The sequence below is a fragment of the Salvelinus namaycush genome, chromosome 24 (genome assembly GCF_016432855.1).
Source record: "Salvelinus namaycush isolate Seneca chromosome 24, SaNama_1.0, whole genome shotgun sequence".
Taxonomy (NCBI): Eukaryota; Metazoa; Chordata; class Actinopteri; order Salmoniformes; family Salmonidae; genus Salvelinus; species Salvelinus namaycush.
In genome coordinates this window covers 32,760,829-32,787,607 of record NC_052330.1, presented here as the reverse complement: position 1 = coordinate 32,787,607, position 26,779 = coordinate 32,760,829, and the positions used below count along the sequence as shown (strand labels likewise).

Here is a 26,779-nt window from a genome sequence, read left to right as displayed (position 1 = left end):
TCTGCTATCTTCAAATATTAACAGTCTATCATTAATGAGCTCGAGGAGAACAGTGGATATGACCCTGATTTGATCACCCTCACAGCTATCCTCCAGGCACAACGATTATGCAAATATTGGAACTCTATCACTTTTTCTCTCTCCACAGAACAGTTGGTATCCAGCTGCTAAACAACCATTTTTTGTTAGTCCAGAGGAAACCAGTCTGACAAAAGTCGCTAGGTTAAGGTTAAATTCCCAAACTAAATACATACTGCAATTCCAACCACAGAATGTCTTAGTTTTAAGCCTGAAAATAGAACAACTTGCCTAGCTAAGGAGTGTAATGTTAGCTAAAGAGACTGATACTCAGACTACTATTTACCAAGTGAGAAAAACACTATATAGGGTCTCGTTTTTAAATGTAGATTTCATCCACTGACCTGGATTTTTATTGAATTAAGTTTTAATAATACATTATTTTATATGTAGAGCACTTCTCATTAAATGCGGAAATCACAAAGCTCTGAAATGGGGATAAAACCAAGCACCGCTTTCTGTGTCACAATTTCAACTCCCCTCTTCCTTTTGGTCACCTCTCTGTCCCCTTTCCAGTCAGGATATGAAACATTAATATGTCTTTTAAACCAATGGGCAGTCACTTTAGTCAGTCTTACCACACTGCTGTTTGTGTTGGCAGGAGCGCGCTCAGAGAGAGAACTGATCCTGGAGTGTGTGTGTGTGTGTGTGCGTTTGTGTGCCGCTGTGTGTATAGATGTCTGTGTGTGAGTTTATCCCTGGGTCTGTAATACCAAGATAAACACTCGGGGGGAGTGTTTATCATGTAGGGATTCTACAATATGTTTCTGAAGTACCTTCTCCGATGGCTAATTTAAAACACTCAGGATAAGATCTGATCCATCCGAAGTCAGTGTTGCTTCAGAAAGCCATGAAAATATGAGGTGTTTTTGAGCTATCAGGATGATTACAGTGATTGAAGTGTGTCGGTTACATTCTTGCGCGTGCGTGTCTGCTTGCGCGTGTGTGCCTGTGTGTGTGTGTGTGTGTGTGTGTGTGTGTGTGTGTGTGTGTGTGTGTGTGTGTGTGTGTGTGTGTGTGTGTGTGTGTGTGTGTGTGTGTGTGTGTGTGTATTCTCTCTCCAGGTACCTCCATAGAAACAGGCGTCTGACCAGGATGGATGAAATGATGTTTTCAGGCACTGTCAGTGGCCCAATGCTTCTGTGAGTATTAATTAGTCCTTTATTTAACCGAGGAAATACCATTCTTTTTTATTTAACCAGGGAAATCCCATTCCTTTATTTAACCAGGGTAGTACCTTTCCTTTATTTAACCAGGGTAGTACCTGTCCTTTATTTAACCAGGGTAGTACCTTTCCTTTATTTAACCAGGGTAGTACCTTTCCTTTATTTAACCAGGGTAGTACATTTCCTTTATTTAACCAGGGTAGTACCTTTCCTTTATTTAACCAGGGTAGAACCTTTCCTTTATTTAACCAGGGTAGCACCTGTCCTTTATTTAACCAGGGTAGTACCTTTCCTTTATTTAACCAGGGTAGTACTGTCACGTTCCTGACCTGTTTTCTGTTAGTTTTTGTATGTGTTAGTTGGTCAGGACGTGAGTTTGGGTGGGCAGTCTATGTTTTCTGTTTCTATGTTGGTTAATGGGTACCTAATATGGCTCTCAATTAGAGGCAGGTGTGTGTCGTTTCCTCTGATTGAGAGTCATATTAAGGTAGGTGTTTTCACACTGTTTGTTGTGGGTGGTTGTCTCCTGTGTCAGTGTCTGTATGTTACACCACACGGGACTGTTCTCGGTATGTTTGTTCGTTCGGTTTTTGTGTAGTCAGTTTTCCTGTTATTGCATTCTTCGTGTTTCATGTAAGTTCGTCGTCCAGGTCTGTCTACATCGTTTATTTGTTTTGTTAATTATTCAAGTGTAGTTCGTTTTTTCGTCTTGTTTAATAAATTATGTCATTTCACAACGCTGCGCCTTGGTTCAATCCATGCTCCTCCTCTTCGGATGAAGAGGAGGAGGAACACCGTTACAAGTACCTTTCCTTTATTTAACCAGGGTAGTACCTTTCCTTTATTTAACCAGGGTAGTACCTTTCCTTTATTTAACCAGTTTCTTTTTTATTTTTTTAATCAGGAAAGTCATATTGACTCCAACCTAAGTGTATGTAAACTTCCAACTTCAACTGTATCCAATGTTACAGTTTTAAATGTAAACCATTTTTCTTTTTTCTTTTAAAGGAATCAAGATCCAATAATGTTGGATTAATCAAGAGAGTTACACAATGATATGTGGTTTATGTTTTGAACTTTTACAGAAAAAGTTTATATTGGAGTATAATATTATCAGATTATTATTAGTCAATATCTAAATTAGTAAAAAATAAATAAAAAACATGAATTTCCTGATTTACAATGGCATTTCCTAACTGCCATGAATAATTAATGGTTAAGTTAGATTTTTTTGTCCCTCTCCATTTTCCTATTCATAAATACGGAGGAGGAGAAACATGTCTGTGAGAAACACGATAGATCAGCTTAAAGGCCCAGTGTAGTCAAAAATGTGATTTTATCTGTGTCTTATATATATTTCCACACTATGAGGTTGGAATAATATTGTGAAAATGATGATAATCAAATTAAATTGTATTAGTCACATGCGCCGAATACAACAGGTACAACAGGTAGACCTTACAGTGAAATGCTTACTTACCCCTAACCAACAATGCAGTTTAGAAATACAAAATAGAATAATTGAGTTAATATGTACATGTAGGTGGAGTTATTAATAAAGTGACTATGCATAGATAATAACAGAGTAGCAGCGGCGTAAAAGGGGGGAGCAATGCAAATAGTCTGGGTAGCTATTTGATTAGATGTTCAGGAGTCCTATGGCTTGGGGGAAGAAGCTGTTTAGAAGCCTCTTGGACCTAGATTTGGCGCTCCGGTACCGCTTGCCGCACGGTAGCAGAGAGAACAGTCTAAGACTAGGGTGGCTGGAGTCTTTGACAATTTTTAGGGCCTTCCTCTGACACCGCCTGGTATAGAGGTCCTGGATGGCAGGAAGCTTGTCCCCAGTGATGTACTGGGCCGTACACACTGCCATCTGTAGTGCCTTGCAGTCGAAGGCCGAGCAGTTGCCATACCAGGCAGTGATGCAACCAGTCAGGATGCTCTCGATGGTGCAACTGTAGAACCTTTTGAGGATTTGAGGACCCATGCCAAATCTTTTCAGTCTTCTGAGGGGGAATAGGTTTTGTCGTGACCTCTTCACGACTGTCTTGGTGTGCTTGGACCATGTTAGTTTACTGGTGATGTGAACACCAAGGAACTTGAAGCTCTCAACCTGCTCCAATACAGCCCCATCGATGAGAATGGGGGCGTGTTCGGTCCTCCTTTTCCCGTATACCATAATAATCTCCTTTGTCTTGATCACGTTGAGGGAAAGGTTGTTGTCTGGCACCACACGGCCAGGTCTCTGACCACCGCCCTATAGGCTGTCTAGTCGTTGTCGGTGATCAGGCCTACCACTGTTTTGTCATTGGCAAACTTAATGACGGTGTTGGAGTCAGCCTGACCATGCAGTCATGGGTGAACAGGGAGTACAGGAGGGGACTGAGCACACACCCCTGAGGGGCCCCTGTGTTGAGGATCAGCGTGGCGGATGTGTTGTTACCTACCCTTACCACCTGGGGATGGCCCGTCAGGAAGTCTAGGATCCAGTTGCAGATGGAGGTGTTTAGTCCCAGGGTCCTTAGTTTATTGATGAGCTTGAGGTTACTATGGTGTTGAACACTGAGCTGTAGTCAATGAATAGCATTCTCACATAGGAGTTCCTTTTGTCCAGGTGGGAAAGGGCAGTGTGGAATGCAATAGAGATTGCATCATCTGTGGATCTGTTGGGGCGGTATGCAAATTGGAGTGGGTCTATGGTTTCTGGGATAATGGTGTTGATGTGGGCCATGACCAGCCTTTGAAAGCACTTAATGGCTACAGACGTGAGTGCTACGGGTCGGTAGTCATTTAGGCAGGTTACCTTAGGGATCTTGGGACAGGGACTGGGACTATGGTGGTCTGCAACTTCTTGACGCTACGGATCCCGTTACCGGGATCATTTTCCTAAACAACTACTGAATTGCAGAGCGCCAAATTCGAAAATATTACTCAAAATATTTATAATCATGGAAACACAAGTGAAATATACCAAAACACAGCTTAGCTTGTTGTTAATCCACCTATCGTGTCAGATTTTGAAAATATGCTTTACAGCGGAAGCAATCCAAGCGTTTGTGAGTGTATCAATCAATGCTAGAACAGTTATACTTAAATTAGCTTGGTCACGAAAGTCAGAAAAGCAATAAAATGAATCGCTTACCTTTGATAATCTTCGGATGTTTGTACTCACGAGACTCCCAGTTACACAATAAATGTTATTTTTGTTCTATAAATATTAGTTTTATAACAAAAAAACGCCATTTGGGTTGCGCGTTATGTTCAGAAAACTACAGGCTCGTTCCGTTCCTGAAAGACAGACGAAAATTGCCAAAAGTATCCGTAATGTTCGTAGAAACATGTCAAACGTTTTTTATAATCAATCCTCAGGTTTTTTTAATTTTTTTTAAAAATGTTATCCCCTTTTCTCCCCAATTTTGTGGTATCCAATCGTTAGTAATTACTATCTTGTCTCATAGCTACAACTCCCGTACGGGCTCGGGAGAGACGAAGGTCGAAAGCCATGCGTCCTCCGAAGCACAACCCAACCAAGCCGCACTGCTTCTTAACACAGCGCGCCTCCAACCCGGAAGGCAGCCGCACCAATATGTTGGAGGAAACACCGTGCACCCGCCCCCCTCGGTTAGCGCGCACTGCGCCCGGCCCGCCACAGGAGTCGCTGGAGCACGATGAGACAAGGATATCCCTACCGGCCAAACCCTCCCTAACCCGGACGACGCTATGCCAATTGTGCGTCGCCCCACGGACCTCCCGGTCGCGGCCGGCTGCGACAGAGCCTGGGCGCGAACCCAGAGACTCTGGTGGCGCAGCTAGCACTGCGACGCAGTGCTCTAGACCACTGCGCCACCCGGGAGGACCCTCTCAGGTTGTTTTTAACATACATAGTCGATAATATTTCAACCGGACGGTAACCTATTCAATAAAAGAGAGAAAGAAAATGTCGAGCTACCCCTCTCGCGCGCAGGAACTAATCAAAGGACACCTGACTCGTTTTGAAAAATCTCGCTCATTTTTCAAAATAAAAGCCTGAAACTATGTCTAAAGCCTGGTCACAGCCTGAGGAAGCCATTGGAAAAGGAATCTGGTTGATACCCCTTTAAATGGAAGAGGGGCAGGCAACGGAACAGGGATAAAAAAAAAAAAGCACTTCCGGGTTGGATTTCCTCAGGTTTTCGCCTGCAGAATCAGTTTTGTTATATTCACAGACAATATTTTGACCGTTTTGGAAACTTTGGAGTGTTTTCTATCCTAATCTGTAAATTATATGCATATTCTACGATCTGGGCCTGAGAAATAGTCTGTTTACCTTGGGAACGTTATTTAAAAAAAAAAATAATAATAATAATTCTGGTCCCTAGCGTCACGAAGTTAAAACATGTTGGTATTACAGACTCGGACAGGGAGAGGTTGAAAATGTCAGTGAAGACACTTTCCAGTTGGTCAGCACATGCACGTCCTGTTAATCTATCTGGCCCTACGGCCTTGTGAATGTTGACCTGTATAAATATCTTACTCACATCGGATGCGAAGAGCGTGCTCACACAGTCATCCGGAACAGCTGGTGCTCTCATGCATGTTTCAGTGTTATTTGCCTCGAAGCGAGCATAGAATAAGTTTAGCTCATCTGGTAGGCTCGTGTCACTGGGCAGCTCTCGGCTGTGCTTCCCTTTGTAGTCTATAATGGTTTGCAAGCCCTGCCACATCCAACGAGCATCAGAGCCGATGTAATACGATTCGATCTTAGTCCTGTATTGAAACTTTGACTGTTTGATGGTTCGTCGGTAGGCATAGCGGGATTTCTTATTTGCTCCTTGAAAGCAGCAGCTCTAGCCTATAGCTCAGTGCGGATGTTGCCTGTAATCTATGGCTTCTGGTTGGGGTATGTATGTACGGTCACTGTGGGGACGACGTCATCGACGCACTTATTGATGAAGCCAATGACTGATGTGGTGTACTCCTCAATGCCGTAGGAAGAATCCCGGAACATATTCCAGTCTGTGCTTGCAAAACAGTCCTGTAGCTTAGCATCTGCTTCAGTTGACCACTTCATTTTTGACCGAGTCACTGATGCTTCCTGCTTTAATTTTTGCTTGTAAGCAGGAATCAGGAGGATAGAATTATTGTCAGATTTGTCACATGGAGGGAGAGCTTTGTATGCATCTCTGTGTGTGGTGTAAAGGTGGTCCAGAGTTGTTTTCCCTTTGGTTGTACATTTAACATGCTGATAGAAATTCGGTAAGACCAATTTCAGTTTCCCTGCATTAACGTCCCCGGCCACTAGGAGCGCCGCCTCTGGATGATCCTTTTCCTGTTTACTTATGGCGGAATACAGCTCATTGAGTGCGGTCTTAGTGCCAGCATCAGTCTGTGGTGGTATGTAGACAGCTACGAAAAATACAGATTAAAACTCTCTAGGTAGATAGTATGGTCTACAGCTTATCATGAGATACTCTACCTCAGCCGAGCAAAACCTTGAGACTTCCTTAGATATCGTGGACCAGCTGTTGTTTACATATATTCATAGTCCGCCACCCCTTGTCTTACCAGACGCCGCTGTTCTATCCTGCCGATACAGCGTATAACCAGCCAGCTGTATGTTGATAATGTCGTCGTTCTGCCACAACTCCGTGAAGCATAAGATATTACTGTTTTTAATGTCTTGTTGGTAGTTTAATGCCCTTTTCGTGTAAGAGCTGTTAGAAAAGACTGCCTGAAATTTCAGCGTGTTTTGGTGGGATGGAGTTTTGGCCTGCCTGGTGATGGTACATTTGTTAATAGACCAATAACAAAGTGAGTCCCAAACCTCTCTGCCAATAACAGCTAATTTTCAGTGTATCCCTCGCCACTCAGACCACTCCTATGGAACACCGTTTGTGTCTTTGCATGTCAAAAAAGATACACTTCAAATAACACTATTTGGTGAGTCAAATAAGCTTGTTGACCAATCAGGACCTGAATATGACTGCACATCATAATTGAACACTTTCATTAATTTACGTAGGTATTACACATTGATTACAGTATCACTTGTATTTCGTATGTCACAACAATGTTCTTCCCCCATGTCACGCCCTGACCTTAGAGAGCCTTTTTATTTCTCTATTTGGTTAGGTCAGGGTGTGATTTGGGTGGGCATTCTAGTTTGTCTATTTCTTTGTTGGCCGGGTATGGTTCCCAATCAGAGGCAGCTGTCTATCGTTGTCTCTGAATGGGGATAATACTTAGGCAGCCCTTTTTCCCATCTTCAGTTGTGGGATTTTGTTTGTGTGTAGTTGCTTTCTGCACTGCATATAGCTTTATGTTCATTTTGCATTTTGTTGTTTTTTGGTGTCATTTAAAATAAAAGTATAATGTACGCCTACCACGCTGCACCTTGGTCTCCTTCTAACAACGGACGTAACACCCCAAAACATAGCAAAACGACAATCTGTTTCAGTCGCTATAGTTAGCTGGCTAACTATCTAGCTAGGTGTCATATCCCTAATTAATAAATAAGACAGTTTTCGTATTTGCTCAGACCCGGTCCGGTCAAGGCACACTAGCCATGCTTATAACGTTAACTTGGGGCAACAGGGTTAGGTAGCTGGCTAGCTTGTTTAGTTCTTTATCTAGGAAGCACTGTTCATCTGACGACCAAGGTCAGCCTGCAGGCGCCTGGCCCGCGATAAGAAGTCGCTAGAGCGCGATGAGCCAAGTAAAGCCCCCCAGGCCAAACCCTCCCCAAACCCGGACGACATTGGGCCAATTGTGTGCCGCCCTATGGGACTCCGGATCACGGCCGGTTGTGATACAGCCCGGGATCGAACCTAGGTCTTTAGTGATGACTCAAGCACTGTGATGCAGTGCCTTAGACCGCTGGCGCCACTCGGGAGGCCCCGTGATTGCAGTTTCTGGAATTCTGGACGCAGTATTTGCAGCATACTGCAGTCAGATTGCAGTACACTGTAGTATGACTGTAGTTAGAGTGCAGTTTAACAGCAGTATGCTGCAAATACTGGGTCCAAAATACCTATTTTCTTTACTGCAGAAATGTTGCAGTGTAACTGCAGTTACAGTGCAGGATAACAGCAGATCAAATGCAGTACACTGCAGTTATTCTGCAATTACTGCATCCAAAATACCACAGTCGACTGCAGTTACTGCACTTTTACTGCGCTATCAAAACTGCAATAGCTACCCCAGAAGTTGCTAAAAACATCTGTATCAAAGATGTTTGTGAGTGACTTTATCATACAGCAAACCAAAGTCAATGTAGTAGGGAGAAAGCCTAACTCCAGTTTCCAAACTGTCATCACTGTTGACAAAATGCTTGATTGTTATTCTGTATTTTTCCTAGCTAGGATAAAACAAGTGCAAATGCGTGGGAAGTTGGGATGTGGCTGGCTGGCAGGCAGCAGCAGCAGGATCGCCATCCTTTTTCTGCCTCTGAGATGGTTGCATGTCGGGGAGAATGGTGGACTGCATAGCCCTCTCAGGACTAAGGCCTTGTTTCAAGTACTTCAGATATCCCTTCCCTTCCTTCCTTCCTTCCTTCCTTCCTTCCTTCCTTCCATGACATAATCACTGACCTGGATTGGTGAAAGTAATAAGTATACCCATCCAATCACTTATCTCTATGTTTACTTAAGAAAGGAAGTATGGGTGAATATTTCTATTCTATAAATATTGGAGCAGGGCCCATGTCCTAGTCCTGGCTGAGTGGTGAGGTCAACCACATGAGGTCATGGCTTAAACATCTCTGATTGACAATCGGCCAGTCTTCGACCCACACTGTTATTCTCCAGTGTTGCTCTGTGTGTGTGTGTGTGTGTGTGTGTGTGTGTGTGTGTGTGTGTGTGTGTGTGTCTGATTTATTTAATGCATTGTTTGGCTTATCTTTTATTTTAATCTTATTAAGTCATTTAACTAGTATGCTAGAAGAGGAAACATCTTGTTCATGTTTTGTCCCTCACCCACGTTACAGCCTTATTCTAAAATCGATTAAATGAATACAAAAATACCATCACTCAATACCCCATAATTACAAAGCGAAAACAGGTTTTTCAACATTATTACAAATAAACATGAATACCTTTTGCTATGAGACTCGAAATTGAGCTCAGGCGCATCCTGTTTCCATGGATCATCCTTGAGATGTTTCTACAACTTGATTGGAGTCCACCTGTGGTAAATTCAATTGATTGGACATTATTTGGAAAGGCACACATTTGTCTAAATAAGGTCCCACAGTTGACAGTGCATGTCAGAGCAAAAAACAAGCCATGAGGTTGAAGGAATTGTGCGTAGAGCTCCGAGACAGGATTGTGTCGAGGCACAGATCTGGTGAAGGATACCAAAACATGTCTGCATTGAATGTCCCCAAGAACACAGTGGCCTCCATCATTTTTAAATGGAAAAAGATTGGAACCACCAAGACTCTTCCTAGAGCTGGCTGCCTGGCCAACCTGAGCAGTCGGGGGAGAAGGGCTTTGATCAGAGAGGTGACCAAGAACCCGATGGTCACTCTGACAGAGCTCCAGAGTTCCTCTGTGGAGATGGGAGAACCTTCCAGAAGGACAACCATCCCTGCAGCACTCCACCAATCAGGCCTTTGTGGTAGAGTGGCCAGATGGAAGCCACTCCTCATTAAAAGGCACATGACAGCCGGCTTAGAGTTTGCCAAAAGGCACTTAAAGGACTCTCAGATCATGAGAAACAAGATTCTCTGGTCTGATGAAACCAAGACTGAACTCTTTGGCCTGAATACCAAGCGTCACGTCTGGAGGAAACCTTGCACCATCCTTGCACCAAGTATCATGCTGTGGGGATGTTTTTCAGCAGCAGGGACTGGCAGACTAGTCAAGCTCATGGTAAATATGAATGGAGCAAAGTACAGAGAGCTCCTTGATGAAAACCTGCTCAAGAGAGCTCAGGACCTCAGACTGGGGTGAAGGTCCACCTTCCAACAGGACAACAACCCTAAGCACACAGCCAAAACAACACAGGAGTGGCTTAGGGACAAGTCTCTGAATGTCCTTGAGTTGCCCAGCCAAACCCCAGACTTGAACCCGATCGAACATCTCTGGAGAGACCTGAAAATAGCTGTGCAGCGACGCTCCCCATCCAAACTGACAGAGCTTGAGAGGATCTGCAGAGAATGTGAGAAACTCCCCAAATACATGTGTGCCAAGCTTGTAGCTTCATATCCAAGAAGACTCAAGGCTGTAAACGCTGCCGAAGGTGCTTCAACAAAGTACTGAGTACGTAAATGTGATCTTTCAGTTTCATTATTGGGTATTGTGATGTCATTATGGGGTATTGTGATGTCATTATGGGGTATTGTGACGTCATTATGGGGTATTGTGATGTCATTATGGGGTATTGTGTGTAGATTGATGAGGGGGAAAAAACAGTTTAATCCATTTTAGAATAAGGCTGTAACGTAACAAAATATGGAAAAAGTCAAGAGGTCTGAATACTTTTTGAATGCACTGTATGTAGTGGTGATCACACAGGATGCTTTAGGAGAAATGGATGTAACGTAGTTGTGAATATCCCAGTGAGATTCTGTCTTTGTCATGGCGACGGTGGACAATGAAAAACAGCATGTTTAATTAGTTAAAGACGATGGAAGAGTGGTGGACACTCTATTGCGGGAACCAGATGTAGGTTTGGTATTTTGCATTCCATTTCAGAAATGTCACTAGTCTAACAACTGGCGAATAAATAAGCATTTGTCAAAAATGTTTTATCCCAGATTTGGAGGATAGGCAAAACATGTAGCCATGCATATGAAAACAACTAGACGGTGAGGAGGTGTTGCTGTCATAAACAGGGCAAACAGAAACTAGCACTAGGCGTAATCTGTGTGTGTGTGTGTGTGTGTGTGTGTGTGTGTGTGTGTGTGTGTGTGTGTGTGTGTGTGTGTGTGTGTGTGTGTGTGTGTGTGTGTGTGTGTGTGTGTGTGTGTGTGTGTGTGTCTGTCACTAGGCGTAATCTGCTTTAGTGATGTTTATGAACCATCTTGGCCTATGATTCCGAATACCATTCAAGCACTTCTACGCACGCACGCACACACACACAAACACACACATTGACACACACAAACTGACAGACACAAACTGACTCACGCACACACACACACCGACACATACACCGACACACACACACACACACACACACTGGCACACACGCACCCACACTGACACACACATGTGACACACACACGTGACACACACACACTCTCCCATGTTAGAGGGAACCAAATATGTGTGACCCCAGCTATATAAACTCTATGGCCCTGTGTGACCTCCAGCTGTCGTCTCCATTTCCTGGCAGTGGTGTGAACTGTTTTTTATTGTTAATGAACTCTGTATGAACTCTACTTGTCCTCTGTGTATGAACTATTGTGAACTGTTATGACCTCTTATTAACTCTCTATGAACCCTGCATGTCAGGAGTAGAGGTTGACCGATTAATCGGAATGGCCAATTTAATTAGGGCCGATTTCAAGTTTTCATAACAATCGGTAATCGTCATTTTTGGATGTATGGCCGATTACATTGCACTCCACGGGGAGACTGCGTGGCAGGCTGACTACCTGTTACGCGAGTGCAGCAAGGAGCCAAGGTAAGTTGCGAGCTAGTATTAAACTTATCTTATAAAAAACAATCAATCTTAACATAATCACTAGTTAACTACACATGGTTGATGATATTACTAGTTTATCTAGCGTGTCCTGCGTTGCATATATTTGATGCGGTTAATGTATCATCGAATCACAGCCTACTTCGCCAAACGGGTGATGATTTAACAAGCGCATTCGCGAAAAAAGCACTGTCGTTGCACCAATGTGTACCTAACCATAAACATCAATGCCTTTCTTAAAATCAATACAAAAGTATATATTTTTAAACCTGCATATTTAGTTAATATTGCCTGCTAACATGAATTTCTTTTAACTAGGGAAATTGTGTCACTTCTCTTGCGTTCTGTGCAAGCAGAGTCAGGGTATATGCAGCAGTTTGGGCCGCCTGGCCCATTGCGAACTGTGTGAAAACCATTTCTTCCTAACAAAGACCGTAATTCATTTGCCAGAATTGTACATAATTATGACATAACATTGAAGGTTGTTGTAACGGTTGTTCTCCTCCTCGTCTGAGGAGCATGGATTGGACCAAAACGCAGCTGGTGATGAATACATGTTGATTTATTAAACAAGACGAACACGAAGCACACTTGAATAACTACAAAACAATGTAGACAGACCTGAACATGAGAACTTATAGAACACAAAGAACGCACGAACAGGAACCGACTAAAACAAACGAAACAGTCCCGTGGGGTAACAACACTGACACGGAAGACAATCACCCACAAACAAACGGTGTGAACAGCCTACCTTTATATGGTTCTCAATCAGAGGAAACGTCAAACACCTGTCCCTGATTGAGAACCATATAAGGCTAATTACCAATGAACCTAAACATAGAAACACAAAGACAAAATAAAGGAAATAAGGTCAGGAACGTGACAGTTGTACAATGTAACAGCAATATTTAGACTTAAGGATGCCACCTGTTAGATAAAATACGTAACGGTTCCGTATTTTACTGAAAGAATAAACGTTATGTTTTCGAAATTATAGTTTCTGGATTTGACCATATTAATGACCAAAGGCTCGTATTTCTGTGTGTTTATTATAATTAAGTCTATGATTTGATAGAGCAGTCTGACTGAGCGGTGGTAGGCAGCAGCACGCTCGTAAGCATTCATTCAAACAGCACTTTCATGCATTTGCCAGCAGCTCTTCGCTGTGCTTCAAGCATTGCGCTGTTTATGACTTCAAGCCTATCAACTCCCGAGATTAAGCTGGCAATACTATAGTGCCTATGAGAACATCCAATAGTCAAAGATATATGAAATACAAATGGTATAGAGAGAAATAGTCCTATAATTCCTATAATGACTACAACTTAAAACTTCTTACCTGGGAATATTGAAGACTCATGTTAAAAGGAACCACCAGCTTTCATATGTTCTCATGTTCTGAGCAAGGAACTTATTAAACGTTAGCTTTTTTACATGGCACATATTGCACTTTTACTTTCTTCTCCAACACTGTGTTTCTGCAATATTTAATCCAAATTGAACATGTTTAATTATTTATTTGAGACTAAATTGATTTTATTATGTATTATATTAAGTTAAAATAAAAGTGTTCATTCAGTATTGTTGTAATTGTCATTATTACAAATATTTATAAAAATCGGCCGATTAATCGGTATCGGACTTTTTTCTACCTGGTTAAATAAAGGTGACATTTTTGGTCCTCCAATAGTCGGTATCGGTATCGGCGTTGAAAAATCATAATCGGTCGACCTCTAGTCAGGACCCCCTTTATGAGCCCTCAGTAACCTCCAGCTGTCATGTCTGTCTTCCCTAACAGTGATGTGTCCCTGACGGCCGTGTCGTCCCTCCCCACGGCAGGGCTGGAGTCTCTCAGGGTGCTGATGGCCCGCAGCGCCTGGAACCTCAAGAAGCTTCCGCCAATCAAAACCTTCAAACACCTGACCACCGCTGACCTCACCTACCCCTCTCACTGCTGCGGCTTCAAGAACCTCAAGAAGAAACGAGGGTGAGTTAGAATAGAGATTCTATTCAATTACTAGACAGGCTATGTCATACATTTTAGAGGCTATTTGAATTAAAGCCATACAAAGTATACAAATGTTGTGTGTAAATAGAAAGTAAGCATTTCTCTGTTGTATTAGGCGCATATAACAAATACAGTTCTATTTGAATAACCTCTAAAATATATTATATGGATTATAAATGTTTTATATTTTAGTCTAAAATATATTTATAATCCATATAATCTATTTTAGAGGCTATTCATACAGAACATTTGTATTTAACCTTTATAAACGATATAGTTTTTACATATTATGTTAACAGACCATAAATGTCTACATTTGAGTTTTCTTGGGAAGTGTTATTATATGATACAAGATCAGTACTTGTTGCATTTACAACTTGTCTAAGTCCTGTCGTCGGTGGCTCGACTGCATTGTTTGTATGGAATGTTGGCATATTGGCAGTTAATTTGAAAATGCACGGAATCATTGTAGTAAAACTGGCTAGCTAGCTAATAAACTTACTGTGCAGATCATCTTCAAATTCATTGTTTTACACAATATCTTATCACAGCACTGAGTGACCAACTCCCTTACCAAAATGGCTGACCTTTTTATACCGTCATAAAAAGGTTCATGTCCATTCTATTTCCTAATTCTACGTGAGTTCGTTTATATGGGAGATGTGAAAAGCCTTAGCCTGGTCCCAGACCTGTTTGTGCTTTCTTGCCAACAACTATGGTCATTGTCATTCCAAACATGACAACAACCATATAAATTGACTATACAGCACGAACAGATCTGGGACCAGGTTAGAAAGGCTTGCAACTTGTGTTTGGTGATGTTTTTGTTGAGTTGCTGTTTGTGTGGTTAACACATGGTAATTTGTTATTCTGTCTAGGAGTTTGTAAATAAATAACACTTGGATCTTTAAACTGTAAACCGGTAAGCCTGATGATGATGATGGTTTGGTAAATGAAAAGAAACTTATAGAGTGAAGTAGCCTTACCAACCCTGGTACTGTACTGTAGTGTGTATTGTAGGCTTACCAACCCTGGTACTGTACTGTAGTGTGTATTGTAGCCTTACCAACCCTGGTACTGTACTGTAGTGTGTATTGTAGGCTTACCAACCCTGGTACTGTACTGTAGTGTGTATTGTAGCCTTACCAAACCTGGTACTGTACTGTAGTGTGGTGTGTATTGTAGGCTTACCAACCCTGGTACTGTACTGTAGTGTAGTGTGTATTGTAGCCTTACCAACCCTGGTACTGTACTGTACTGTGTATTGTAGCCTTACCAACCCTGGTACTGTACTGTAGTGTGGTGTGTATTGTAGCCTTACCAACCCTGGTACTGTACTGTAGTGTGTATTGTAGCCTTACCAACCCTGGTACTGTACTGTAGTGTGTATTGTAGCCTTACCAACCCTGGTACTGTACTGTAGTGTAGTGTGCATTGTAGGCTTACCAACCCTGGTACTGTACTGTAGTGTAGTGTGTATTGTAGGCTTACCAACCCTGGTAATGTACTGTAGTGTGTATTGTAGGCTTACCAACCCTGGTACTGTACTGTACTGTAGTGTGCATTGTAGGCTTACCAACCCTGGTACTGTACTGTAGTGTAGTGTGTATTGTAGGCTTACCAACCCTGGTAATGTACTGTAGTGTGTATTGTAGGCTTACCAACCCTGGTACTGTACTGTAGTGTAGTGTGTATTGTAGCCTTACCAACCCTGGTACTGTACTGTACTGTAGTGTGTATTGTAGCCTTACCAACCCTGGTACTGTACTGTACTGTAGTGTGTATTGTAGCCTTACCAACCCTGGTACTGTAGTGTGGTGTGGTGTGTATTGTAGCCTTACCAACCCTGGTACTGTAGTGTAGTGTGTATTGTAGCCTTACCAACCCTGGTACTGTACTGTACTGTAGTGTGTATTGTAGCCTTACCAACCCTGGTACTGTACTGTACTGTAGTGTGTATTGTAGCCTTACCAACCCTGGTACTGTACTGTAGTGTGTATTGTAGCCTTACCAACCCTGGTACTGTACTGTAGTGTGTATTGTAGGCTTACCAACCCTGGTAATGTACTGTAGTGTGTATTGTAGGCTTACCAACCCTGGTACTGTACTGTAGTGTGTATTGTAGGCTTACCAACCCTGGTACTGTAGTGTGGTGTGTATTGTAGGCTTACCAACCCTGGTACTGTACTGTAGTGTGGTGTGTATTGTAGCCTTACCAACCCTGGTACTGTACTGTAGTGTGGTGTGTATTGTAGCCTTACCAACCCTGGTACTGTACTGTAGTGTGTATTGTAGGCTTACCAACCCTGGTACTGTACTGTAGTGTGGTGTGTATTGTAGCCTTACCAACCCTGGTACTGTAGTGTAGTGTGGTGTGTATTGTAGGCTTACCAACCCTGGTACTGTACTGTAGTGTGGTGTGTATTGTAGCCTTACCAACCCTGGTACTGTAGTGTACTGTAGTGTGTATTGTAGCCTTACCAACCCTGGTACTGTACTGTAGTGTGGTGTGTATTGTAGGCTTACCAACCCTGGTACTGTACTGTAGTGTGTATTGTAGCCTTACCAACCCTGGTACTGTACTGTAGTGTGGTGTGTATTGTAGCCTTACCAACCCTGGTACTGTACTGTAGTGTGTATTGTAGCCTTACCAACCCTGGTACTGTACTGTAGTGTGTATTGTAGGCTTACCAACCCTGGTACTGTACTGTAGTGTGTATTGTAGCCTTACCAACCCTGGTACTGTACTGTAGTGTGGTGTGTATTGTAGGCTTACCAACCCTGGTACTGTACTGTAGTGTGTTGTGTATTGTAGCCTTACCAACCCTGGTACTGTACTGTAGTGTAGTGTGTATTGTAGCCTTACCAACCCTGGTACTGTACTGTAGTGTGTATTGTAGCCTTACCAACCCTGGTACTGTACTGTAGTGTGTATTGTAGCCTTACCAACCCTGGTACTGTACTGTAGTGTGGTGTGTATTGTAGCCTTACCAACCCTGGTACTGTACTGTACTGTAGTGTGTATTGTAGCCTTACCAACCCTGGTACTGTACTGTAGTGTGTATTGTAGCCTTACCAACCCTGGTACTGTACTGTAGTGTGTATTGTAGCCTTACCAACCCTGGTACTGTACTGTAGTGTGGTGTGTATTGTAGCCTTACCAACCCTGGTACTGTACTGTAGTGTGGTGTGTATTGTAGCCTTACCAACCCTGGTACTGTACTGTAGTGTAGTGTGTATTGTAGCCTTACCAACCCTGGTACTGTACTGTAGTGTAGTGTGTATTGTAGGCTTACCAACCCTGGTACTGTACTGTAGTGTGTATTGTAGCCTTACCAACCCTGGTACTGTACTGTACTGTAGTGTGTATTGTAGCCTTACCAACCCTGGTACTGTACTGTAGTGTGGTGTGTATTGTAGCCTTACCAACCCTGGTACTGTACTGTAGTGTGGTGTGTATTGTAGCCTTACCAACCCTGGTACTGTACTGTACTGTAGTGTGTATTGTAGCCTTACCAACCCTGGTACTGTACTGTAGTGTGTATTGTAGGCTTACCAACCCTGGTAATGTACTGTAGTGTGTATTGTAGCCTTACCAACCCTGGTACTGTACTGTAGTGTGTATTGTAGCCTTACCAACCCTGGTACTGTACTGTAGTGTGTATTGTAGGCTTACCAACCCTGGTACTGTACTGTAGTGTGGTGTGTATTGTAGCCTTACCAACCCTGGTAATGTACTGTAGTGTGGTGTGTATTGTAGCCTTACCAACCCTGGTACTGTACTGTACTGTAGTGTGTATTGTAGCCTTACCAACCCTGGTACTGTACTGTAGTGTGTATTGTAGGCTTACCAACCCTGGTACTGTACTGTAGTGTGGTGTGTATTGTAGCCTTACCAACCCTGGTACTGTACTGTAGTGTGTATTGTAGGCTTACCAACCCTGGTACTGTACTGTAGTGTGTATTGTAGCCTTACCAACCCTGGTACTGTACTGTAGTGTGGTGTGTATTGTAGCCTTACCAACCCTGGTACTGTACTGTAGTGTGGTGTGTATTGTAGCCTTACCAACCCTGGTACTGTACTGTAGTGTGGTGTGTATTGTAGGCTTACCAACCCTGGTACTGTACTGTAGTGTGCATTGTAGGCTTACCAACCCTGGTACTGTACTGTACTGTGCATTGTAGGCTTACCAACCCTGGTACTGTACTGTACTGTAGTGTGTATTGTAGCCTTACCAACCCTGGTACTGTACTGTAGTGTGGTGTGTATTGTAGCCTTACCAACCCTGGTACTGTACTGTAGTGTGGTGTGTATTGTAGCCTTACCAACCCTGGTACTGTACTGTAGTGTGTATTGTAGCCTTACCAACCCTGGTACTGTACTGTATTGTGCATTGAATACAGTTACAGTATGATTAATGGCTGTTGGATGGCACAGCTGTACTTCTTCAGTGTGGATGTTGGCGTGAATTCAACTCGACGCGTTTACCTATACTTTTTTATTATGCATCTGTAATTACTGTCAGTCAACACTGTTATTGTAGGAAGACCAACGTCTGAGCAAGACTAATGACCCTCTTAAAATATTCATACGGTTTTCTTATTTAACTGGGTATATAATTAATATGATTGCCGGACCCAGGAGTGTATGAAGAGGTATTTTGCATTTATTTGTTTTCACTCAACTTGAACTTACCGACATTCACCATTTAATGTTGCAACTTACAATGTCTGTCACATACTCAACTGATTCTTTCACTTAAAATAATTATTGCACACAAAAACACATTCATCTATCAATCAAATTTGATCTCAATCAAACTGTATTCAGATAGCCCTTCGTCAAAGTCACGCGTGTCAGAAAAGGCTTTTTCAGTAACCCGGCCTGGATATTGCAGATACCTGGAGTACATCATCTGTAACCTGACAGCATTCTACGACCAGCAGCAGAAGAGGTCCGTAGGTCGTCTCACAGTCCCATCACTCCAGGGAGACCCCACTGCAGACACAGCTGACCAGCAGTCCAGTGAGGGGGGCTTCAGAGATGGTGTGTTCAAAGATACCCAGGGAGACCCCACTGCAGACACAGCTGACCAGGAGTCCAGTGAGGGGGGCTTCAGAGATGGTGTGTTCAAAGATACCCAGGGAGACCCCACTGCAGACACAGCTGACCAGGAGTCCAGTGAGGGGGGCTTCAGAGATGGTGTGTTCAAAGATACCCAGGGAGACCCCTGGAGAGACTTCCACAGCAGCCTCAACTACCACGCCTACTTCGGCGGGCAGCCGGACGATGACGTGGGCTTCGGGGAGACGCTGAAGGTAAGAGAGGATGACCTGTTTGAATCCCAGCACTGACTGGGGAAAATCTGTTGGGGATTGGGCCGGAAACCGGAGGGTTGCTAGTATTGATATCATTAGTATATTTAGTACTTAACAGTTACACATCACTACATTTCGATGTGAAATCTTTTGGACATCAGAGCGACCTTGAGGGAATCATATTTGAGTCAGAAAAGGATGTTCATATGATAGGTAAGATATACAAAACCTTGCAGAGAGCATATCCAACTGACAATCTCTTAGAAACAAATATGAACTATTGGAACCAGGACTTTAAAAAAACTGATGTTGGCACAAGATGGACAGACAGTTGAAGCATATGTAACCAAATTACAGTTAAGGAAAATGTACGCTTAATCTAGTATAAACTAATGTTTAGAATATATTATACAAGAGACAAAATAAAAAAATGTCGTAAGTGTACAACTAGTGTGATCCATGCTTTCTGGGAATGCTATAGGCGCTGGAAGTTGTGGGTGGAGCTAGAAAGTTGTCTGTCAGAAGTATTACAATATAAACTTTTATTCTGTCTGCAAATGTCAAGACATGACATATGGGGGTGTAGTGAGATACGTATACTTAAAAACTTGGAAAGCAATCAATCCGCCATCATTAACACAATTTAAGGCCAAATGGCAAACAATAATGCAGACACTAGGGATGGGAGTGTGACCAGGCACTAGGGATGGGAGTGTGACCAGGCACTAGGGATGGGAGTGTGACCAGACACTAGGGATGGGAGTGTGACCAGGCACTAGGGATGGGAGTGTGACCAGACACTAGGGATGGGAGTGTGACCAGACACTAGGGATGGGAGTGTGACCAGGCACTAGGGATGGGAGTGTGACCAGGCACTAGGGATGGGAGTGTGACCAGGCACTAGGGATGGGAGTGTGACCAGGCACTAGGGATGGGAGTGTGACCAGGCACTAGGGATGGGAGTGTGACCAGACACTAGGGATGGGAGTGTGACCAGGCACTAGGGATGGGAGTGTGACCAGGCACTAGGGATGGGAGTGTGACCAGGCACTAGGGATGGGAGTGTGACCAGGCACTAGGGATGGGAGTGTGACCAGGCTCTAGGGATGGGAGTGTGACCAGGCACTAGGGATGGGAGTGTGACCAGGCACTAGGGATGGGAGTGTGACCAGGCACTAGGGATGGGAGTGTGACCAGGCACTAGGGATGGGAGTGTGACCAGGCACTAGGGATGGGAGTGTGACCAGACACTAGGGATGGGAGTGTGAGCAGACACTAGGGATGGGAGTGTGAGCAGACACTAGGGCACTAGGGATGGGAGTGTGACCAGGCACTAGGGATGGGAGTGTGACCAGGCACTAGGGATGGGAGTGTGACCAGGCACTAGGGATGGGAGTGTGACCAGACACTAGGGATGGGAGTGTGACCAGGCACTAGGGATGGGAGTGTGACCAGGCACTAGGGATGGGAGTGTGACCAGACACTAGGGATGGGAGTGTGACCAGGCACTAGGGATGGGAGTGTGACCAGGCACTAGGGATGGGAGTGTGACCAGGCACTAGGGATGGGAGTGTGACCAGGCACTAGGGATGGGAGTGTGACCAGGCACTAGGGATGGGAGTGTGACCAAACACTAGGGATGGGAGTGTGACCAGGCACTAGGGATGGGAGTGTGACCAGGCACTAGGGATGGGAGTGTGACCAGGCACTAGGGATGGGAGTGTGACCAGGCACTAGGGATGGGAGTGTGACCAGGCACTAGGGATGGGAGTGTGACCAGGCACTAGGGATGGGAGTGTGACCAGGCACTAGGGATGGGAGTGTGACCAGGCACTAGGGATGGGAGTGTGACCAGGCACTAGGGATGGGAGTGTGACCAGGCACTAGGGATGGGAGTGTGACCAGGCACTAGGGATGGGAGTGTGACCAGGCACTAGGGATGGGAGTGTGACCAGGCACTAGGGATGGGAGTGTGACCAGTCACTAGGGATGGGAGTGTGACCAGGCACTAGGGATGGGAGTGTGACCAGGCACTAGGGATGGGAGTGTGACCAGACACTAGGGATGGGAGTGTGACCAGGCACTAGGGATGGGAGTGTGACCAGGCACTAGGGATGGGAGTGTGACCAGGCACTAGGGATGGGAGTGTGACCAGGCACTAGGGATGGGAGTGTGACCAGGCACTAGGGATGGGAGTGTGACCAGACACTAGGGATGGGAGTGTGACCAGGCACTAGGGATGGGAGTGTGACCAGGCACTAGGGATGGGAGTGTGACCAGGCACTAGGGATGGGAGTGTGACCAGGCACTAGGGATGGGAGTGTGACCAGGCACTAGGGATGGGAGTGTGACCAGGCACTAGGGATGGGAGTGTGACCAGGCACTAGGGATGGGAGTGTGACCAGGCACTAGGGATGGGAGTGTGACCAGGCACTAGGGATGGGAGTGTGACCAGGCACTAGGGACGGGAGTGTGACCAGGCACTAGGGACGGGAGTGTGACCAGGCACTAGGGACGGGAGTGTGACCAGGCACTAGGGACGGGAGTGTGACCAGGCACTAGGGACGGGAGTGTGACCAGGCACTAGGGACGGGAGTGTGACCAGGCACTAGGGACGGGAGTGTGACCAGGCACTAGGGACGGGAGTGTGACCAGGCACTAGGGACGGGAGTGTGACCAGGCACTAGGGACGGGAGTGTGACCAGGCACTAGGGACGGGAGTGTGACCAGGCACTAGGGACGGGAGTGTGACCAGGCACTAGGGACGGGAGTGTGACCAGGCACTAGGGACGGGAGTGTGACCAGGCACTAGGGACGGGAGTGTGACCAGACACTAGGGACGGGAGTGTGACCAGGCACTAGGGACGGGAGTGTGACCAGGCACTAGGGATGGGAGTGTGACCAGGCACTAGGGATGGGAGTGTGACCAGGCACTAGGGATGGGAGTGTGACCAGGCACTGGGGATGGGAGTGTGACCAGGCACTGGGGATGGGAGTGTGACCAGGCACTGGGGATGGGAGTGTGACCAGGCACTGGGGATGGGAGTGTGACCAGGCACTGGGGATGGGAGTGTGACCAGGCACTGGGGACGGGAGTGTGACCAGGCACTGGGTGTGACCAGGCACTAGGGACGGGAGTGTGACCAGGCACTAGGGACGGGAGTGTGACCAGGCACTAGGGACGGGAGTGTGACCAGGCACTAGGGATGGGAGTGTGACCAGGCACTAGGGATGGGAGTGTGACCAGACACTAGGGATGGGAGTGTGACCAGGCACTAGGGATGGGAGTGTGACCAGGCACTAGGGATGGGAGTGTGAGCAGACACTAGGGATGGGAGTGTGAGCAGACACTAGGGATGGGAGTGTGACCAGACACTAGGGATGGGAGTGTGACCAGGCACTAGGGATGGGAGTGTGACCAGGCACTAGGGATGGGAGTGTGACCAGGCACTAGGGATGGGAGTGTGACCAGGCACTAGGGATGGGAGTGTGACCAGGCACTAGGGATGGGAGTGTGACCAGACACTAGGGATGGGAGTGTGACCAGACACTAGGGATGGGAGTGTGACCAGGCACTAGGGATGGGAGTGTGACCAGACACTAGGGATGGGAGTGTGACCAGGCACTAGGGATGGGAGTGTGACCAGACACTAGGGATGGGAGTGTGACCAGGCACTAGGGATGGGAGTGTGACCAGGCACTAGGGATGGGAGTGTGACCAGGCACTAGGGATGGGAGTGTGACCAGGCACTAGGGATGGGAGTGTGACCGGACACTAGGGATGGGAGTGTGACCAGGCACTAGGGATGGGAGTGTGACCAGACACTAGGGATGGGAGTGTGACCAGACACTAGGGATGGGAGTGTGAGCATGTAGACACTGGGGACGGGAGTGTGAGCAGACACTAGGGATGGGAGTGTGACCAGACACTAGGGATGGGAGTGTGACCAGACACTAGGGATGGGAGTGTGACCAGACACTAGGGATGGGAGTGTGAGCATGTAGACACTGGGGACGGGAGTGTGAGCAGACACTAGGGATGGGAGTGTGAGCATGTAGACACTGGGGACGGGAGTGTGAGCAGACACTAGGGATGGGAGTGTGACCAGACACTAGGGATGGGAGCGTGACCAGACACTAGGGATGGGAGCGTGACCAGACACTAGGGATGGGAGTGTGACCAGACACTAGGGATGGGAGTGTGACCAGACACTAGGGATGGGAGTGTGACCGGACACTAGGGATGGGAGTGTGACCAGACACTAGGGATGGGAGTGTGAGCATGTAGACACTGGGGACGGGAGTGTGAGCAGACACTAGGGATGGGAGTGTGACCAGACACTAGGGATGGGAGTGTGACCAGACACTAGGGATGGGAGTGTGACCAGACACTAGGGATGGGAGTGTGACCAGACACTAGGGATGGGAGTGTGAGCATGTAGACACTGGGGACGGGAGTGTGAGCAGACACTAGGGATGGGAGTGTGACCAGACACTAGGGATGGGAGTGTGACCAGACACTAGGGATGGGAGTGTGACCAGACACTAGGGATGGGAGTGTGACCAGACACTAGGGATGGGAGTGTGAGCATGTAGACACTGGGGACGGGAGTGTGAGCAGACACTAGGGATGGGAGTGTGAGCATGTAGACACTGGGGACGGGAGTGTGAGCAGACACTAGGGATGGGAGTGTGACCAGACACTAGGGATGGGAGCGTGACCAGACACTAGGGATGGGAGTGTGACCAGACACTAGGGATGGGAGTGTGACCGGACACTAGGGATGGGAGTGTGACCAGACACTAGGGATGGGAGTGTGAGCATGTAGACACTGGGGACGGGAGTGTGAGCAGACACTAGGGATGGGAGTGTGACCAGACACTAGGGATGGGAGTGTGACCAGACACTAGGGATGGGAGTGTGACCAGACACTAGGGATGGGAGTGTGACCAGACACTAGGGATGGGAGTGTGAGCATGTAGACACTGGGGACGGGAGTGTGAGCAGACACTAGGGATGGGAGTGTGAGCATGTAGACACTGGGGACGGGAGTGTGAGCAGACACTAGGGATGGGAGTGTGACCAGACACTAGGGATGGGAGTGTGACCAGACACTAGGGATGGGAGTGTGACCAGACACTAGGGATGGGAGTGTGACCGGACACTAGGGATGGGAGTGTGACCAGACACTAGGGATGGGAGTGTGACCAGACACTAGGGATGGGAGTGTGACCAGACACTAGGGATGGGAATGTGACCAGGCACTAGGGATGGGAGTGTGACCGGACACTAGGGATGGGAGTGTGACCGGACACTAGGGATGGGAGTGTGACCGGACACTAGGGATGGGAGTGTGACCAGACACTAGGGATGGGAGTGTGACCAGACACTAGGGATGGGAGTGTGACCAGACACTAGGGATGGGAGTGTGACCAGACACTAGGGATGGGAGTGTGACCAGACACTAGGGATGGGAGTGTGACCAGACACTAGGGATGGGAGTGTGACCAGACACTAGGGATGGGAGTGTGACCATGTAGACACTAGGGATGGGAGTGTGACCATGTAGACACTGGGGACGGGAGTGTGAGCAGACACTAGGGATGGGAGTGTGACCAGGCACTAGGGATGGGAGTGTGACCAGACACTAGGGATGGGAGTGTGACCAGGCACTAGGGATGGGAGTGTGACCAGGCACTAGGGATGGGAGTGTGACCAGGCACTAGGGATGGGAGTGTGACCAGGCACTAGGGATGGGAGTGTGACCGGACACTAGGGATGGGAGTGTGACCAGGCACTAGGGATGGGAGTGTGACCAGACACTAGGGATGGGAGTGTGACCAGACACTAGGGATGGGAGTGTGAGCATGTAGACACTGGGGACGGGAGTGTGAGCAGACACTAGGGATGGGAGTGTGACCAGACACTAGGGATGGGAGTGTGACCAGACACTAGGGATGGGAGTGTGACCAGACACTAGGGATGGGAGTGTGAGCATGTAGACACTGGGGACGGGAGTGTGACCAGACACTAGGGATGGGAGTGTGACCAGACACTAGGGATGGGAGTGTGACCAGACACTAGGGATGGGAGTGTGAGCATGTAGACACTGGGGACGGGAGTGTGAGCAGACACTAGGGATGGGAGTGTGACCAGACACTAGGGATGGGAGTGTGACCAGACACTAGGGATGGGAGTGTGACCAGACACTAGGGATGGGAGTGTGACCAGACACTAGGGATGGGAGTGTGACCAGACACTAGGGATGGGAGTGTGAGCATGTAGACACTGGGGACGGGAGTGTGAGCAGACACTAGGGATGGGAGTGTGAGCAGACACTAGGGATGGGAGTGTGACCAGACACTAGGGATGGGAGTGTGACCAGACACTAGGGATGGGAGTGTGACCAGACACTAGGGATGGGAGTGTGAGCATGTAGACACTGGGGACGGGAGTGTGAGCAGACACTAGGGACGGGAGTGTGACCAGACACTAGGGATGGGAGTGTGACCAGACACTAGGGATGGGAGTGTGACCAGACACTAGGGATGGGAGTGTGACCAGACACTAGGGATGGGAGTGTGACCAGACACTAGGGATGGGAGTGTGAGCATGTAGACACTGGGGACGGGAGTGTGAGCAGACACTAGGGATGGGAGTGTGAGCATGTAGACACTGGGGACGGGAGTGTGAGCAGACACTAGGGATGGGAGTGTGACCAGACACTAGGGATGGGAGCGTGACCAGACACTAGGGATGGGAGTGTGACCAGACACTAGGGATGGGAGTGTGACCGGACACTAGGGATGGGAGTGTGACCAGACACTAGGGATGGGAGTGTGAGCATGTAGACACTGGGGACGGGAGTGTGAGCAGACACTAGGGATGGGAGTGTGAGCAGACACTAGGGATGGGAGTGTGAGCATGTAGACACTGGGGACGGGAGTGTGAGCAGACACTAGGGATGGGAGTGTGACCAGACACTAGGGATGGGAGTGTGACCGGACACTAGGGATGGGATGGGAGTGTGACCGGACACTAGGGATGGGAGTGTGACCGGACACTAGGGATGGGAGTGTGACCAGAAACTAGGGATGGGAGTGTGACCAGACACTAGGGATGGGAATGTGACCAGGCACTAGGGATGGGAGTGTGACCGGACACTAGGGATGGGAGTGTGACCGGACACTAGGGATGGGAGTGTGACCAGACACTAGGGATGGGAGTGTGACCGGACACTAGGGATGGGAGTGTGACCGGACACTAGGGATGGGAGTGTGACCAGGCACTAGGGATGGGAGTGTGACCAGGCACTAGGGATGGGAGTGTGACCAGACACTAGGGATGGGAGTGTGACCAGACACTAGGGATGGGAGTGTGACCAGGCACTAGGGATGGGAGTGTGACCAGACACTAGGGATGGGAGTGTGACCAGGCACTAGGGATGGGAGTGTGACCAGACACTAGGGATGGGAGTGTGACCAGGCACTAGGGATGGGAGTGTGACCAGGCACTAGGGATGGGAGTGTGACCAGGCACTAGGGATGGGAGTGTGACCAGGCACTAGGGATGGGAGTG

The 26,779-nt window shown here is 46.9% G+C and overlaps 1 protein-coding gene across 1 annotated transcript in view; it reads left to right on the top strand.

Moving 5' to 3' along the window:
- The window catches only part of LOC120019398 (thyrotropin receptor-like), a 43,018-nt gene extending 23,782 nt beyond the window's left edge, over positions 1-19,236 (top strand). Inside the window, exons 8-11 of the mRNA XM_038962687.1 lie at positions 1,143-1,220; positions 13,672-13,860; positions 18,780-18,928; positions 19,082-19,236. Coding sequence (XP_038818615.1) covers positions 1,143-1,220; positions 13,672-13,860; positions 18,780-18,928; positions 19,082-19,236 — 571 coding nt within the window. The remainder of the gene's footprint in view (positions 1-1,142; positions 1,221-13,671; positions 13,861-18,779; positions 18,929-19,081) is intronic.
- The last annotated feature ends 7,543 nt before the right edge of the window (positions 19,237-26,779 follow it).